Source organism: Branchiostoma floridae, chromosome 8 (genome assembly GCF_000003815.2).
Source record: "Branchiostoma floridae strain S238N-H82 chromosome 8, Bfl_VNyyK, whole genome shotgun sequence".
NCBI lineage: Eukaryota > Metazoa > Chordata > Leptocardii > Amphioxiformes > Branchiostomatidae > Branchiostoma > Branchiostoma floridae.
Genome location: NC_049986.1, coordinates 18,324,807 through 18,342,269, shown reverse-complemented (window position 1 = coordinate 18,342,269; position 17,463 = coordinate 18,324,807). Strand labels below are relative to the sequence as shown.

At 39.3% G+C, this 17,463-nt stretch overlaps 1 protein-coding gene across 1 annotated transcript in view; it reads left to right on the top strand.

The window, feature by feature from the left end:
• Window positions 1-2,955: 2,955 nt before the first annotated feature.
• LOC118421378 (phosphatidylinositol 4-phosphate 5-kinase-like protein 1) overlaps window positions 2,956-17,463 on the top strand; it is a gene marked incomplete in the record, with an annotated part of 19,874 nt that continues 5,366 nt past the window's right edge. Inside the window, 6 exon segments of the mRNA XM_035828641.1 lie at window positions 2,956-3,700; window positions 13,074-13,241; window positions 15,508-15,579; window positions 15,951-16,114; window positions 16,955-17,023; window positions 17,388-17,463. Of these exon segments, the coding sequence (XP_035684534.1) occupies window positions 3,635-3,700; window positions 13,074-13,241; window positions 15,508-15,579; window positions 15,951-16,114; window positions 16,955-17,023; window positions 17,388-17,463 (615 nt within the window).

The window sequence follows — 17,463 nt, the reverse complement described above, 5'->3', positions numbered from 1 at the left end:
GACCCACGGGCACACACCTGTGAGAATTTGGTCTGGTCCATTCACGACAAAACGCCTCATGTGCGTCACTTAGGAAAATGGCGGCTCGATTTGCCGATTCAAAATTCCTGCGAAACTTTGCCTCTCAAACATGTCCAAACATGTGCCATCAATTGCTTTTTATGTGGAAAGCTTAGAGGGGCGTAAAAGGAAGGCACCATATCTTTCTCTGGCGAAAACTTGTAGAAAATTGGCCGAAACAGAGGCACTTTCAGGATACGTTCCCCATTTTTGTATGTCGTAACTTTGAGATAATTTAGAAAAAATTCTCCAAGTCTTAACAAAAATCAGATTAATATCACAGGTAGGTAGATTTGTTACGAATATGACGCCGAAAACCTCAAGTCCGTAAGTCTTGGAGAAAATGAGAGAGAGGTCCAAGAGTGAATTCAGTCCATAGGCGGTAGGCCAAGGTATTGTTGTCGGATCGCCCGGGCTGAACTGCCGGGGTTGGTGTTCCGAGTGTGACCCGACATTTGAGTACGTTGTACCCGGGATTGCACGAGTGGGTGCCGAATGTTCCGACGGAGATTTCCGACGGATGCAGAAGGTACCCGAAGTGCGATTTACCGACAAACACCGACTGTCGGCACGCACTCGGCATGCGTTGCACACGTAACCAAAAGACCACGTGACCCCATCAACTACTCACAGGGCATATGAGGTAAGTGTGCCCGTGTGACCAAGATGGACCCCCACTATTTGTCATGTGTTGGACATACGACCTTAGCAATATCCAGAAATTTGCTTGAGCTTGAAGCTTTTCTCTATATTATGAAATCTAATTGCTAGGCCGTGTTTTATTACTTCGTGTTTTGCACCGCGCCTATTCGGTACTTTGGCAATATGTCATCGAGTGACCGAAAAAAAGAACCAGGAAAACTATTTGCAAGCAGAATATCGTGGGGAGGGGGGCAATGTTATCATTAGATGAAAAAAAAAATTAATCAGGAAGGTGTCGGAATGATTATCATTTGAACGACGCAGACGACAGAATAAGTAAAAAAACACATTTTCTCATACTAAATCCATAATTCTGTTCAGTATACGAATAATTTGATGTGTTGATATTTGGGGTACCATCAGTTCTTTAGAGTTGTCAACAACAAAAAACACGGCTGTATCATTTCAATTGGAATGCTAATTAAACCGATGGCAGGAAGGAAGATAGAAATACAAATGATTCAGCTTTGTAGGATGACTCTAGCCTAGCTAGACTCTTCTACTGTAGCCTTGGTATTCCAGTCAGGAACGGTGCGGAATTGTGAATCAGTTCCTTCCAGTATTGATCACCAAGTCTCTTCGCTTCCTTTGGAATTAATCTTCTGATAAAGATGTCTTATCGGCAGGCACACACACGTCTTACTTACGTCTTTAAAGTAAGACGTCTTGGCAATTTACTTCTCTAGACAGGCATGCTTGGAGAGAGGAGATAGTGAGGGAAGATACGTCTGAAGCGAAATCCTTCCAACTATCTACTGATGGAATGAAAGCTGTAAAATCAAAATGGGCTAGAAGAGTAAATGGAAGAAAAGGAGGCTCAAATTGGCCAAATTCCACTTTTCCGATTTCGTTTTTTAAACTCTTGAGATTCTGATGAAGATGGCCATCGGGTCAAATGTTTGTGACTTAAATAAGAAGGATTGTGATACTAATAGAATACTTGGAACCATCCTAATTTGTTAATGTCTGCTGATTCTATCTAATACAAAATTCTGGGATCTTTTGGGTGGTCCCTTAAATGTCACATCACTGATATAAAGTAAACCGTGGCTACATAAGTTTGTAATTTTGGGAATCAGGGAAAAATTTTTTTAAATCATTATTTTCCATGCAATTCAATATTGAAGCAGCTCACAATATCTTGCTACATGTATTTCCCATAGGATTCGCTAATAAGCTATCATACAAAGACTGATAGAATGAAATCAGGTTTTCATTGATCTCCAACGACTGTCAATGCAGACCTGAGGTTTTCCTAGCAGTGCACTCCAGATCCGCCCATCTTCACGTATCTCATACCAATCATGATGACATATTGGATGAGCTGTCCCTTTGTACTTGCCGCAGCGCACGTAAAACTAGATTATAAGCCGCTGTGTCGGGAGTAATGGTCCAAATCCTGGCAGATACATGTAGCGCTGTAATGCAGATGCAGCTATTACTGGATAAGTGCAGATTCTTCAATACCTGCGACACATTTCTCTCTGGATATTCTTGGAATTGTGATATGACAGTTTTGTAACAGTAAGTATGATTTAAAGTATGTCTGATTTATTTAAAAGGTCTGCAGATTTTTCAATTCCCTGCGACACATTTCTCTCTCATCCAGACTCTGGATATTCTTGGAGTTGTAATATGACAGTCTTGTATTAGTAGTAACTGTAAGTATAAATGTCAGTCTTGTAAGTAAGTATAAACTTTAAGGAAGTATTTCTGGTTTGTTGTTGTTCTTCTTAGTGTTTAGGTGGCCACCATCATCTTGCTGATGTTAAAAAGATCTTGAGCATATTGATGTTAGAATTAATAGTTTGATCATGTCTTGAGTGCAGGACTGTCTCCAGGACCAGTCCTTCTGTCCCAGGCCATCCTTCCCAAAAGTCGAAACTTGGTGTCAAAAGAAAAACAACATGGGCTCCCAACCAATAAGTGGGACAGAAAAAGATCTAAGCTGGAGACAGTCCTGATTGAGTATATTCAGAGCTGTATGTAGGAGGTTTTTGCTGCCTATATTTTTAGTGCTTTTACTATGAGAAGGCTCTCAGCCCTAATGTAATGGTAATGGTTTCACTCCATTGAAAGGTCCTGAGTGCACCGCAATGGGTCCGTTAAAGCCAGTACCTATCGCAGCCTTGGCAGTTAAGATACTTTGAACTTTAAAGGATTGGTCACATACAAATGCACATATACCTTTAAAGGCCCACCCACATACAGTGTGCATACATGTAATGTATGTTCGTAGCATTTTTGGCTATACCTTGAAAGACCATATGCTACTTGGACCTCTAGCTCAGGCATCATTATACCATATGGTACATGTACGCGTCACACAGGCCACTGGGTGTACATATGTCTTCATATACATGCCCTGTGCCCTGCATGTGTAGTAGGGAAGAAACACTGTTGTGTGACCAAACCTAATGTGTTCTGAGCCCTGGGTTTAAATTGTCACAGTGCTTGAAAGGAAATGGATATATAAAAGCCGGGGTGTGATGCTTTTTCATGTACGTCAGCCAAACCGTATGCTAACTCCATCTTAACATGCTCGACTGTGACAGAACGGATATTTAGATGTGATTTGCTGATAACGGTACCTCCCTTATCAGCAGTTTTGTGTGCACAGTTTTGTGTTGTGATTATTTGACACAAAACCTAACCTCATTGGGCATGTTTGTTTTACAGGTGTGTTGTTCGTGCTCGAGACCAAACATTGCTGTATCCAGTGGATGGACAGCTATTGTCAACAAGCCAAGCATGCTGACCTAGCTGGGTGTTCCGTAGCGACTAGTGCCCCCACCAAAAAAACATGGAGGAACCTCTGTGAACCTACCTTCTGCTGAATCAAAGACTAGCGGTTTGTATAATCAGGTCCAACATGGAGGGGAAAAACGACAGCGATATGCAAGAGGCAGGGGAGGAAGTGACGCCTATGACTAAACAGGTGAGTGTACTAAACATTTTTAATGTCTATTGCAGATTCCATTTACAATTTCAGCAACTACAGGTATGAACGCTGGCTACACATGTACAAGTACATCGATGAAGGTTAGACTGACGAAAGTCAGTGGATTGTTATCGAATACGTCTGACTGTTTACAAGCTCATTCAGATGCTTGGGTAACATTTGTATTGGACATTTGCCGAGTAGATGTCAGACAGTGGACAAAGGACGCTGACCCTGTACGTGTAGACTCACCATATTCCAATGGAGTTGCTGTCCATAGAATAGTGGATAACAGCCGAGACACAACGACGTACCGGTTTCGACCTTTTATTCAAAAGTCTTAATCAGGAATGACAAGAGAGTGGTACCGCATAACTCGTTGTGACCGTCACCCAAAGAACATTTTGTATTTTGTGACTGTCACCCAAAATAATGTCATTTGTATTGAACATTTGCTACAGTCTAATTTCCGTGAGTACAGTCAAGTGCTGTTCAGACGTTCTATCTAGTCATTCTGTTGTTACATGAGCCGATGGGTCTTTAAGCATACGGGAGCTTTTAGCCTTATCAAACTATGTAATCTGATTACTGTCTGGACTGGGTGAGATGTGCCGAGCATAAGAAAACGTGAACCTCACTTTGCATGTGGGTCATGTAACGTTAGTATTTTGATGAAATATGGTAGAAAATCTGGCCAAGAACATAGCCATGTCATGTCTTAAGAATAGGAAGTGATATTAATAAACTTCTGCCTTCATTTAAATTGCAAATTTTCCTTGACAAGTAAACTTTAATGGATGTTCTGCAAGCCATCCCAAAAACGTCGAAAATTCTCCAAAAAAAGTCCAGTTTTCCAATTAATCTAATTTTTGTCATCAGGTGCTCCAGAAAAAAATCCATGTTTGAAAAACTATGTTCCCTTGCCTTTCATTGTTGATAACTTGATTTTTTTGATAACTCAATTTGTTTTGCCAACCCTAAAGTACATTGTATTCTTGTTGTACTGATGCATGTAAAAGTAATTACGTAAAGTGGTCCCTAGGGAACAGGCATTTCCCCAAACAGATATCATATGCATGTAACTGTGGGTTAACTGTTATTTAAAAGGCAATTGGTGCACAGGGGTCCTGGAATCAATACCTGTTATTATCTAAACCCAGAATTGGAAAGGAATATCATAAATTTAAATTTTTTGGTCAATTCTCTTCAATAATTACCTGAAATCATTTAACAATTTCTCCTTTGATGTGGAAAAAAATGCTGTGACATTGTTGGTAGGCAATGATGGGTATGTAATTTGCAAGCATGATGGTGGAAAATTGGAGCACAATTTGTATCATGGTAAAAATATTATACTAATTAAAGGTGGATTACATACCAAGTACACAAAATTACACCCATTTTTTTAATGCATAGAAAGCAGTTTCGTATTATTGCGTTATAGTTATAGTCAGTTTTGTATGGTATCAAATATTCTCATTGTGAAAGTATGATTTGGTGAGAAAATATTTGACATCACCTCTGGTTTGTCAGCTGTAAAGAAGATGAGAGATTTCAATATGACCTAAGGTTGATGCCCTCTATGACTGCTTGTTGATGCACAAATTTACATTTTTACGTAAGGTGTTGCGTGTGGTCACATGTATGGCTTAAAGGTTACTAATGCATTATTAAGGATGGCTTAGATATCAACGTGATCACGTATAAACGATTGGTCATCATGCAAAATGGCTGTAAGCTTTTAAGGCACAATGTGATCGAATCATTCTATTACTAATGGATTAATGTTCCTGCAAACTGTTTAGTTTCTTTGTCATTGATTTTAAAATTAAATTAGATTTTCTTTGATATTGTTATATGAAGATGAAATATACTGTATCTTGATTTAGAATTTAAATAAAATGTTATGCAGCTGAAAGAACTGATTTTATTCTTAGATGTAAGATGTGGAATTTAGTTCACTTTAATTTCATCTTGAATATATTGTTACTTCTGTTGTGATTGTTCTAGACTAAGTGATAGTCAGCAATTTTAATCTGAACCGATACAGTTGTCCCTTACCTGGTTACCAGGTTAATTTTGATACAGTTGTCCCTGACCAGCTTAATGTTGGCTGATGTTTGTCCTAATTTTTTCCTTGAGCCACTGGCCAATAGTTCTGTATGGGAAATAGTCCCTCAACCCTGTGAAGTGCATACATATCGATTTCTCTCAGTATTCTGAAATGGTAGGGAAACAAGTAAAAGCCTCCACAAAGCTGTATACACAACGTACGCCTGTCCAGAGAGATTTGTGTGAATGCGAACGGCGTCCTCTGTGGTAAATATTTCACTGCTCTGTGTACCGGAATCAAAGCCCTAAAGCTTGCTGACCTTTTGTGTCCATGCATTATGTATGGCGAGAGTGAAAGTCATCCCCGAGAGAGCGCTATAAAACGTGCGGTAGATCACTGACTTACTTATGATGGACTGCTGGAAGCATTGACTGGATTACGCGCAGTTGATTACTTCGAGAGAGAGACGCGAGCTTGTCAGTTGTTTGATCTCGGAGTCGGTGGAAATACGCGGGAAAGCGTCCAATCAAGATGCCGGTAAGTCCAGAGGAATTTCCAGGGAAATCATTTCTCGCTTCCTGTCAGACTTGTTAAGATCGGTTGTGATTGATCAAAGAGAAATAGGAAATGAGATGTTGGCTCGTCGCTAGTTCTGTATTACAGTTCGAATCTGTCCGTACTGACTTTCATGTTTTGATGAACAAGAAAAAAAAACAAAGCTGTTGACAATTTAAGCTTCCAGTATGTTCTAAGGAATAATTGAAACAAACCAATTACTTTCTGTGAATTTGTACATGTGAGAAATTCTTTATGCTCTACTACTTAAAGGGTCTGCATGCTCTTTCGCGTAAGGCGCAGGCAGCCTATTTTTATTTCCCGTAATTTGTAGGGAAAACCATCTTATCTACGTAATTCGTAGCTGGGCGCCCAAATTTAGCATATTGCCTTCCTTGATTTAGCGTAATACATAGGGGGTTCTTCTGAATTTGGCATAAATCGTTGTCGGGACCCCCCCATGCTGACCGTCTACTTACACAGTCTCTCCCCAATGATGTCATTCAAAGCAACAGAAAGGTTTCTAGTACATCACATTGCATGATAAGTATCACCAGGCTCTAATGCGGCCTGTTGCATGACCTTTGTTTGTACTCATATGCAGCACTTTGTTAGAGTATTGAAAATATCAAAGTTGAACATGATTGATACCGCTGCTCTCAAGGAAACTGATAGTCCTGACTGGCTGAATGCACAATTTTATGGCTTGATGACTTTAAGAAAGATAAATATGTTGGTTCCACAATTTTCGGAAATTCATTCCTTCAAATGCCTATTAATAATAGCTGCACGTATGCCTTCAGGTACCAGTCTTAGAGCTTTTATTAGTTTTAACTAGAAATTATTTCTAAAATGGAACTCATTCTAACCAAATACATTAAATTGCTTCAAACAATGCTTGCAACTAGATAACCCAAAGACTACCTGTGACCAGTTGTTTAGTGCAATATAACCAGCTGCTGCCACGCTGCATACCTGCAAAGCTGGAGTTGTGCCGAAGGTCAGTTATACCGGCTATATAGAAACATGTACAGATGTACTGTGACAGTCTCTGTTACCAGCTTTTTTGTTGATCATGTGCCTGATGTCAGTGCAGAACCCAGTTGAAATCACCAAGAAGATTGATGGGTCATGTATTCCACCAAAAGTAGTCTCATCCTATACTACATAGCCTTTTCTATACAATACATGTATTACCATTAAAGTAGTGATATTAGATATTTCTTTGATAGAATTGTGATATGTTATTTCATAATTATAATTGCATGTACAGTTATGGCATTTTCCTGACCATCCCATTTGCTCCCTTCTGCTTGCAAATAACCCAGTGTCAGTAAATTTAGAGTTGATTCGGAAGTATATAAATAAATTCCAAATGTCACTCCAAACAAATTAAAGAATAACTTTATTGTTATCATATACTTGTGGCGTTACTGTGCAGCACATGTAAGTAAGCATGTGGATTATAAGCACTGAAGAGGTTGTTGTGAATTACCTAGCAACAGTGTCCCGAGGGACATCCTGATTTACCCACTGACCCAACCTGTCCATCAGGTGTTGGCCAGCCCAGATTAATTAACTGGACCTCGTTATCCATTAGTCCAATTAGCCGGGCTGTCTTCAGCTTTAATTTTTTGTCTGTCCCACTTGTGGGGGGAAATGCTAGTTCACCTTTTTCCATTAGGTAACCCATCCAGGTTTTGGGGGATATCATGTCGACGGACATTGGTTTCAAATTGCAATATTTTCAGTATAAGTTTAAAACAAACCACCTGTTGGCTTGATGATACCCTGTTTTGAAAAACAACGGATATAGGTTACCCCGCAGTTGAAAGATTGCAGGCCTTTGCAGGCGTTAACCATGGTTGACTTTGGGGCATTGCAAATGCAAAGGAAAAGGCAAAATGAAATTCTGTGTTGTCGATCAGGATCAGCTGCCAACCAAATAGACGGACACGCGCGCTACATTAGGGTATATGGTTTATTTGATATGAATGAATCGTCAATCTTAAGTGAAAAAAAAAACAGTCAAGCATGGATGCATGACTAATATATTTTATATCTGAGAGATAAATGTAAACTGATACTGATTTTATAAACTAAAAATGTCTAAATTATAAAACCGAAAACTCTATCATAAAGACATGACAAAACAATCATGAATATTCATGTTTTTAAAAAAAGATATATTCATTTGTATATAACTTTTAGCAAGTTGAACATGTCAATTTCATCTTAAAAGATTTGGAAAAAAAGGTTCATCTTGAGATGAGTCTTTTTCTAGATTTTACAGTCATTGTGATGTTTTATTTGGAACAGACCTTCAAACAATTTATTCATTTAGCTCTGCCCATTTGTGATGTGTTTTTGTGCTATAGAAGAAAGAATTAACGAGGCTAATTATACCTGATGTATGTGCCGGCAGTGTCAGGGTGGAGGGGTTTTAGATTACACCTTCAAGCAGTGGGATTCTTGTTCCAGTGATACAGATATTTATTGGAAAATGGCATAGTATGATGTCTCAAAGGTATGTACAAATTTGTGATATCCTGTAAACCACAGTAGTTCATGACATAAATGTTTGCACAATCAGACTTGTGATAGAAACATTAAAATGTACAGTTGTGTTTTCTCTACAGACAACTTTCTGACAACCACAAGGTTATTTCTGTATCTGTGTGCGTCAGGTTTTATTCATAGGTTATTAAATGTCTGATCATGCACTGATTTGCACAGAAATAATGCTCAGGTTTTTGGTCCCTGCAAGTGTACTGTGGTTACCCTTGGTAACCATGTAAACACATGTAAAGCCTTACGGCTGTCAGAAAACCCTTCAGAAAACTACTCTGAACTGTTGAATTTTTCTCTTGAAGTGTTGGCAAATAGGTCAAGTTGCTAGGTAATTAAAACATGTAGTCCTAGTAGTGATATGTACCAGCTGGAGTCATGCTTGAACTGTAAAACTAAAAGCTTTGAAGGGACAGAAGTTCTCTGTGGTATTTAAGATAATCCTACTTTAACGGGAGGTGCCCCAACACGGTACGCTTTTTCTTGCGCTCAAACACATGGCGCTCCATCGCTAGTTGCCTGAGAGTGGTCAAATTTTGATGACTGAATTTTTTACTCATAGATTTGAACAACATACTTGAATAAGAAATGCATTCATGTGGTTCCTGAACCATTCGCGCTGCGTGTTACAGGCGGCAAACACTGAGAGACAATTTCGTGTATGTAACCTTCCAATTTTGTGTTACGCTGAACAGTGTGCCTAACTCGGTACGCTTTTTACCTTCGCCAAGAAGGTTATATTTTGGTTAGAAAATTTTCGGGTGTCCCAATATGTAGGTCAATCTCATATAACTCGAGCAGCTGTGGATGGAATGTCACGATATTTGGTATTTGAGTTGCGTTTGCGGATACAAAGGTTTTGTACGAAAATGGTACTTCTGGCACTTTCTGTCTTGAGTGCAGCGGGGTGAGTGTGTGTGTGTGTGTATTTGCGTACAAGATAACTTTTGACGCTGTGGATTGTTTTGCACTATATTTGGTAATTATTTAGGGGTTTGGAAAACGACGGTCAAGTTCGATTATGGGCATCCTGGCGACAAGTTGCGGTACTGCAGCGAAGCGTCAAAGTTGGGGTTAAAGTTATCCTGAAGTGGCAGGTTGAGGATTTTTGGCTAGTGGATACGTCTTTGGGTAGGGAGTAAGTCGTGTAAGTTTGGGCCCCCTGGCGGCTTGTTTTGAACTGCAGTGGGCGATTTTGTTGTTATCTTTGAAAGAGAGTAAATCAAGCAGGGGTCGGTGGATTTGCATTATTTTTGGTATGTACATACCTTAGGTAATGATTAAAATCCTGAAATGTATTGTATGCAAATCGGGGCTTAATTTACATGATAATTAGAAGACTGTGTAAATCCTTCAATCGACCACTTTTCTGGACAGTCAGTGCTCAGTGTCTAACTACATCTGTGCTGCAGACTTGTGTAGTTCATGACATATTTGTGTCAGCAAAACATAGATGTCATTGTTGCAAACACATTGTTTATTAGTTCTCACTTTGCAAGTGGCATGTTGTTTGTTTGTGCACTATGGGAAGGGGTTTCTCCATTTTCATGTCAAGGGGTGTTTTCCCCCTTATTTTGGTGATGCTTATGTGGCAGGGAAAAGTGGAAGGTTGGTGGTTTGTGGCCTTTTCATTACCTTTGCCAAGAAGATTAAACTTTTGGTTAAGGCTTAAGCCATAGTGTTAGGTGAGTCTTTATGTAGGTCAACAGTATAACTGGAGAACTGATTGATGGATCTTCATGATACTTGGTATTGAGTAGCGGTCGCAGAAACAAAGGTTGAGTTTGAAAATGGTTTGCCCGGTATCTTCCGTCGGTACTGCAGCGGGCCCAGTGTGTGAGTGTGTGTGCGGATAACATAACTTGAGTCACTTAAACCTTTAAGTCATTGATAAAGGCATTCTCCATAACAACCCTTCATTGTTTGGCGAAGGTATGTGTTCGTGGAACTCTAGTTTTTTATATTTTGCTCTCTTCAGAAGTAAGTGGTAAATTTAAGTACAATTTAAGTAAAAATTAATAGTATGATATTTTAGCTTTCTTTTGACAGTAAAATCGTGACTGTATGTACTTCTTGTCTCACATGAGGAAGACTGTACCTAGAACAATCCAGCTGATGTTTTACGGGCAATGGGCTGAATGCACTGATTGTGAATGCCCGACTAAAAAAGACATTATGAAAAAACGACACCGCCAACATCAACAAAACTCTGTCTGATTATATGAAAATATCATCTACATCTCTCTGTCAAGTCCTATTTTCATTGACAGTACGAATCATTTGTTACAGTCAAATAAATCTTTGGAGCGTTCTCTAGTCTGCCACCTTCACGGCCACACTCCCTTGGGAGTACAATGGTGGCAATGTTTATGTCGCTTCCTTTTGGTTGCTTTTCTACTCAACAAACATTTGAAGACCCATATTCATAGTGTTTTATGGAGCTTTATTTATGCGTATCATGGCAGTTGTATGACTGCTTGGATGAGTTCGTATAGTTAGCGACACGAGCCGCCAATACGCAGAGGCCGGTGACCGCAGTGATTCAGCACTGTCAACATTACTGTTAGAATTCTGCTCTTAAAAAAACATGAAGTAAATAGGTTAAAGTATACTTGGAATGCAAATTAAAGCTGTGTGCATGGACTTGGTTTATTTACCTTTGTAATCAGCATAGTCAGTGGCAACAAACACGGTGTACTTATGGATAATAAGATCAGCAAAAAATCCGTACCGTCTTACGACGGGGACCGTCTTAGGGCGGCCCCCGTTATGTAGCATTATGAATATTTGCAAAAGTCATGCAAATTACAGACAATGAGATGACTGTCACATATTTTCATGACCAAGTCTCATAGAATTGGTACATTTTAACATCTTAGTTAACAATCTTTTTAAATTACATGTGCATGTAATGCTAGTTCACCTTTATCCTATATTTGTTGTCTTGAAAAACATTGTATTTAGTGATACTAGATCAACAGACGGTGATGTCAAACTGCAGTATTTTCAACGTGTTGCAGTTTAAAACCTCTGTTAGTCAACAGATACATAGATAATACGATGGATATAGGTTACCCCTCAGATAAAGGAGAACTAGCATTAACGTTACATGGCTGAACTTTAGACATCCCACCTACTCACCTGTCACACTGACTACATGTACAGTCAGTTACTGTGGATACCGTACACACTTAGCGGTTCTTCTGCTGTCACTGTTGTCTATTCGATTAACTCTTCAAACAGAGAATCGGGACCATTCTCAAAGATGATACTAACCATGAAATGGAGTTGTCATGGTACATTTGTGTTTGTTTTTTTATGATTCAATCCAGACAGTAGTGAATGTAACCAAAATAAAAAATAGCTGATGACTTCAAAGGGTTGATTTAAGAATATACTTACAGGTGTTGCTAGCTGCGGAATGGAGTTGCCATGGTAACAGTATGTTGTGTTGTATGATTGAAGCAAGTGCTCATCAGTACTATATAGAAATAGAAAAATGTAGCAGATGACTTCAATTCAAAGGGTACATGTCAATTATGACTTCTTATGGCTTCAAGTATGTTGAGTTCTTTTGTATGATGATTGAATCTAGTTCTCAGTGCTGCACATAAAATTTCAGATGACTTCAATGGGTAACTTCAAAGGGATGAGTTCAAACTGTGAGGTAGTTATGACTGCAGGATGAGTGAGTGAGTGAGTGAGTTATGACTGCTTACTAAGAATATTGTTGTATGTTGTACGACGACGACAATTGAGTCTAGTTCTGGGAACTGCACATAAGTAGAAAAATTGCAGATGACTTCAAAAGTTATAAGATGCTTTATTTAGTAACCGATTATGTTTGAAGTGACAATATTTGTTTGTGTTTGATTGTCCAGATGTCAGGGAACATTGCGTATGATTGAATCTAGTTCTGGAAACTGTACGTACAACGCAATAAGAAAAATTGCGGAGGAGTTCAAAGGGTACAAGATGCTGCATTTAGTAACTGATTATGTCTGAAGTGATAATATTTGTTTGTGTCTGTTTGCCCAGTCGTCAGGGAATGTTTCGTATGATTGAATCTAATCTGGAAACTGTATGTACAATGCAATAAGAAAAATTGCGGAGGTGTTCAAAAGTTACGCGATGATGCATTTAGTAACTGATTATGTCTGAAGTGACAATATTTGTTTGTGTCTGTTTGCCCAGACGTCAGGCCGGAGGTCGGGGAAGAAGATCAGTGTGGTGTGGCTGAGGTGGAAACGGCGGGGCATGGTGGAGATCATGTCTGGCCACAGACGATGGACGCTCACCAACTGTGTCAGGATCGGGCTGGAGAAGGCACTGGCAGACAGGACACACATCAAACCCATAGAGGTATATTTTATTTAACTGTTGTTGTTGTTGTAACCTAAGTGCCAACAAGTTTTCTCAGTTTGTTCAGTCGAGAATTTGGGTGAGTCCAATTTTTGTGTTGGATATTACAGTTAACCCTATTCAGACCGGGCTTTTTTGGTCATCCCTGGACCGGGGGGGGGCTTTTGAGGCCCTCCACTTCTAAGTCCTCTAACTCTCGAACGACGTGCCGTAAGGCCACCAAATTTTCAGGACATTATATCGACATAATATCTGACAAGTATTTGACGTTTGACGTTACGCTAACGTAAAATGACGTAATTATGACGTCATCAATTTGATTATATTGGCCGGACCCATGAAAAAAGGGTATTCTCAGAAAACTTCAAGTTATACTACAAAAATGTAACAATAAGTGCAGATAACAGAATAATAATGTTTATTACGACTTGTATTGCCAATAGCAACATCGATGACGTCATAATGACGTCATAAAATGACGTCATCCACATCTAAGATACGAGATAGGCTCCGCCATATTATATCCACCACCTTGAATTTTTAAAACTTCTTTTTTTGCAACAAATAATCACAAAGGGCAATGGAAATAGACTAAATTCATTCATTTAGATGGTTTTTGATGAAAAAATACCAGGTAGTTACAAATTTTAAGGGAAAATAAGCTTGTTATTCTTGATCTGGCCATACGGTCCGCCATCTTGGATTTTGGGCTGATGACGTCATCAAATTAGCATAATTTATGCATATATAATTATGAAAGATATGCTAAATAATATAAGATTTTATTTATGTAGCAAAATAGCAGTAATATAGCAAATAAATGTGAAAAATACATTGTTAGAACCAAAAATAGTGATTTTTGGCAAAACTGCCTGTCAGCAAACGGTTGCCATGGCAACACGAAAAAATGGAAAATTTTTCAAACTTCGCAAAATTGTTGCCAACAATATTTTAGGAAAACTCAACAAATTTGGTGGCTTTAGCGTAAGGCGTTCTGGCGTTATAGGACATCGAAGTTGGCGCGGGCCTCAAAAGCCCCCCCCCGGTCTGAATAGGGTTAAACTAGTTTAAGAATGACTTCTACCAACACAGAGGAATTTTCAAGTTAAGTTTTCTTTAGCCTCCATAGCAGGCTCTCTATGGACTTTTTTGGCACTTTTGCTGGCCATTTCTTTTTGTACTGGGTCGCTGATTGCTGGCCTCTCTCATAGCCGTCCATTTTAGAGCCTGCATTTTTTCGGCGGTACAAAGTCATATTATAAAACGATTAGGGCGATTAACAAGGAGGTGCGAATTCCCTGCCTGCCGTGGACGGCTAATAAACTGCACGCATCTCCGCCGGACGCGGACAGTGCGCTGTCACGCCCCGTGTGCACTGACCCGACAATACTCTAACGGTTTCGGGGTCAAACTGCTTTTTAAAAACACAGAAGTGAAACTTACCAGTTCGACGTTCTTTCGGTATGTCCAACGCCTTTGCTCGGGCGGAGCGCGTAGCGCGTGACATATGGGGGTTTCCCCATCTGAAGGACGGCCAAGCTCGGGCCATCTGAGCTGTTACACAAGGCAACGATTGTTTTGTCGGCCTGGCGACGGGTGAAGGCAAATCACTTTGTTATCAAATTTTGCCGTCCATTTCTGATGAGCCAACGATGGTGGTGGTCATTTCACCCCTCCAGGCCCTATGCAAATGACCAGATGGCGGCCGGGAGGCGCGTGTCGCCCGAGTTGTAAAATGCTTGCAGCCGACATGCGAATTGCCTCTCACGGAGTTGTGAATTATTCCTAACGTATGTGTTAATAGGGCAGATGAATGGCTAATCGTTTTATAATATGACTTTGTACCGCCGAAAAAATGCAGGCTCTAAAATGGACGGCTATGAGAGAGGCCAGCAATCAGCGACCCAGTACAAAAAGAAATGGCCAGCAAAAGTGCCAAAAAAGTCCATAGAGAGCCTGCTATGGAGGCTAAGTTTTCTTGCTGTTTCTGTAGTAAGGAGGGGTTCCTAGCCCTCCCCCCTTTCTCTTGCTCTTTATTTTTTGGACCAGTCCAGCAAAAAATACTAGTTTCATACCAATACATAGTACAGGTCCCCACTCCTACTAATTGTTGGTTCTTACTATGAAAAGTGCTTCCTGTATTTGAGTTATTGGCTTTTAACACAAGTTGTATTTTGTTTGATGTCTAGTTGTCAACACAACGACTGTTTGTCAGTATTGGTTGATTGATTTGTTGACCGATTGGTTGTTGAATTTATTACTACAGGAGCTGACAAAAGATGACTATGAGGACATCAGGAGTAAGAGGCACACTGAGACAATAGACAAGAAGTCCCAGGTAAGACACGTCAATGTTAAGGGCAGTTTAATCTTGATTGAAGGTTCTTAAGTCCTGTACGTTTATGAAAATTATATAATTTATCCAGATAAACAATGTCATAAGGCAATTCAGTTGCTACAACTGGATCAAATTCAGAGATTTATGACAGTTCAAGTGACATCCATCACTCTTCTTTGGGGTCAAAATCACGTAGCCCATAAGGATCATTATGCAATTGTCACTAATATGTAGATCATGTTTGGATAGTTCCTGTGGTAAGACAACGCCATAGGAACTGTTTTTGTCCTTTGTCATACTAGTGATATTTGAGTGACATCCATCACTCTTCTTCAGTGTTGCTATATGTAAATTTTGTCTCTTGTTTGCAGCAGTCTTTTGAGTTTGCCACGTACGCAGGAGAGGTTTTCGCCACTCTTCGTAACATCATCAACATCTCTGAGGAGGAATACCTGAACTCTGTCACACCCATGGCCAACAGACGATACCTGGAGTTCATCAGTAACTCCAAGAGTGGACAGGACTTCTTCCTTACGTGAGTAGATATTCGTAAGGTATTTCAGGCACCTTAATGGCAAAGTAAATTACTCACACTCGCTCACTCACTATCCGGTTAAGTGTCAGTTGTTCCCTGTCTTGCAAGGAACAACAGAAAATAATATTTTATTATGAATGCACAATGACATGTTTTTTTTTTTAAGTTTTTTTTTTCAACTAAGGGTTGAGATGTAAGGAAGGTTATACAATCATATTTGTTAATGATGGCCAACCCTTGACTTTTGTTTGTAACATATTGCATGCAAACATAAAATTGATATATCCTCACTCCAACGTAATGGGCTAAGTACATTGAATATATACAGCTCAATGATAATCTGTCTAAAGACTCTAATACACATAAAACATTTAATGCTGATGGGACTACTTTTACTTTGTAATGCTGGAGATTATCAATGGCAGCTGTATATCTCGGCTAGCTTAACCAAGATAATAATATATTAGCTCTTCTAATACCAGGATTATATGGATTATACATGAATGTGTGTACGTCAGTCTAGATCTGTCTGTCATGTTAAGACCCTATTTATTATGTACAGTCATGTAAATAAAATCTTTACAATTAGGACAAAAAGAAAGGTTATTTATATCAATAGAAATGCCCGAAATTGTATTAAGGCTCAATGAAAACTAAATTACAGTTCTTGAGTAATGTGGTTTTGCTGTCATAATGCTGACTTGATAAAGTATTGGCAAGAAACATTTTGACTGTCAGAGTACAAATGAAATTCTAGGAAAAGTGGTTAGGAATGATATCTGAGTCCCTTGGTGTCCATTTGTGGCTATGTAACAGTTTGATTTTCGATTTTACTTTCAGACCTGATAAGAGATTTATGATCAAGACACAGACAAAAAAGGAGACATACTTCTTCCTAGAACATCTCAGGTGAGCAAAGCTATATTCCTATCATCATCTTATCATAGAATCATCATCATCATCTTCGTGGCATGTCAGTGTTTGCTGAGGCGGGCCGCCATTGTTGTCTTATCACAAAATACATGTCTCTTATAATTCAAGACTGCATTGTGACAAACCACACATTAGTGTACCCTGTAGTGGTAGTTGTGCATGCACCAGTTAAGGTAGTGATGTGTTGTCTTTCACATGAAAATGTATTTCAAGAGCAATTGTTATATAGAGTATTTTAACTTGAGTTGTACTTGATAAAGGTACATGTAAAGTTTCATGCTGTTCTAAAGTGCTTTAAGATTAACTAATATATGTTGATTATGTTGATCTTTTCCAACAGGACATACGTAGAACATTTCAAAAAGTACCCCCACACACTGATGGTGAAATTCCTGGGCCTGCACAACATCAAACTC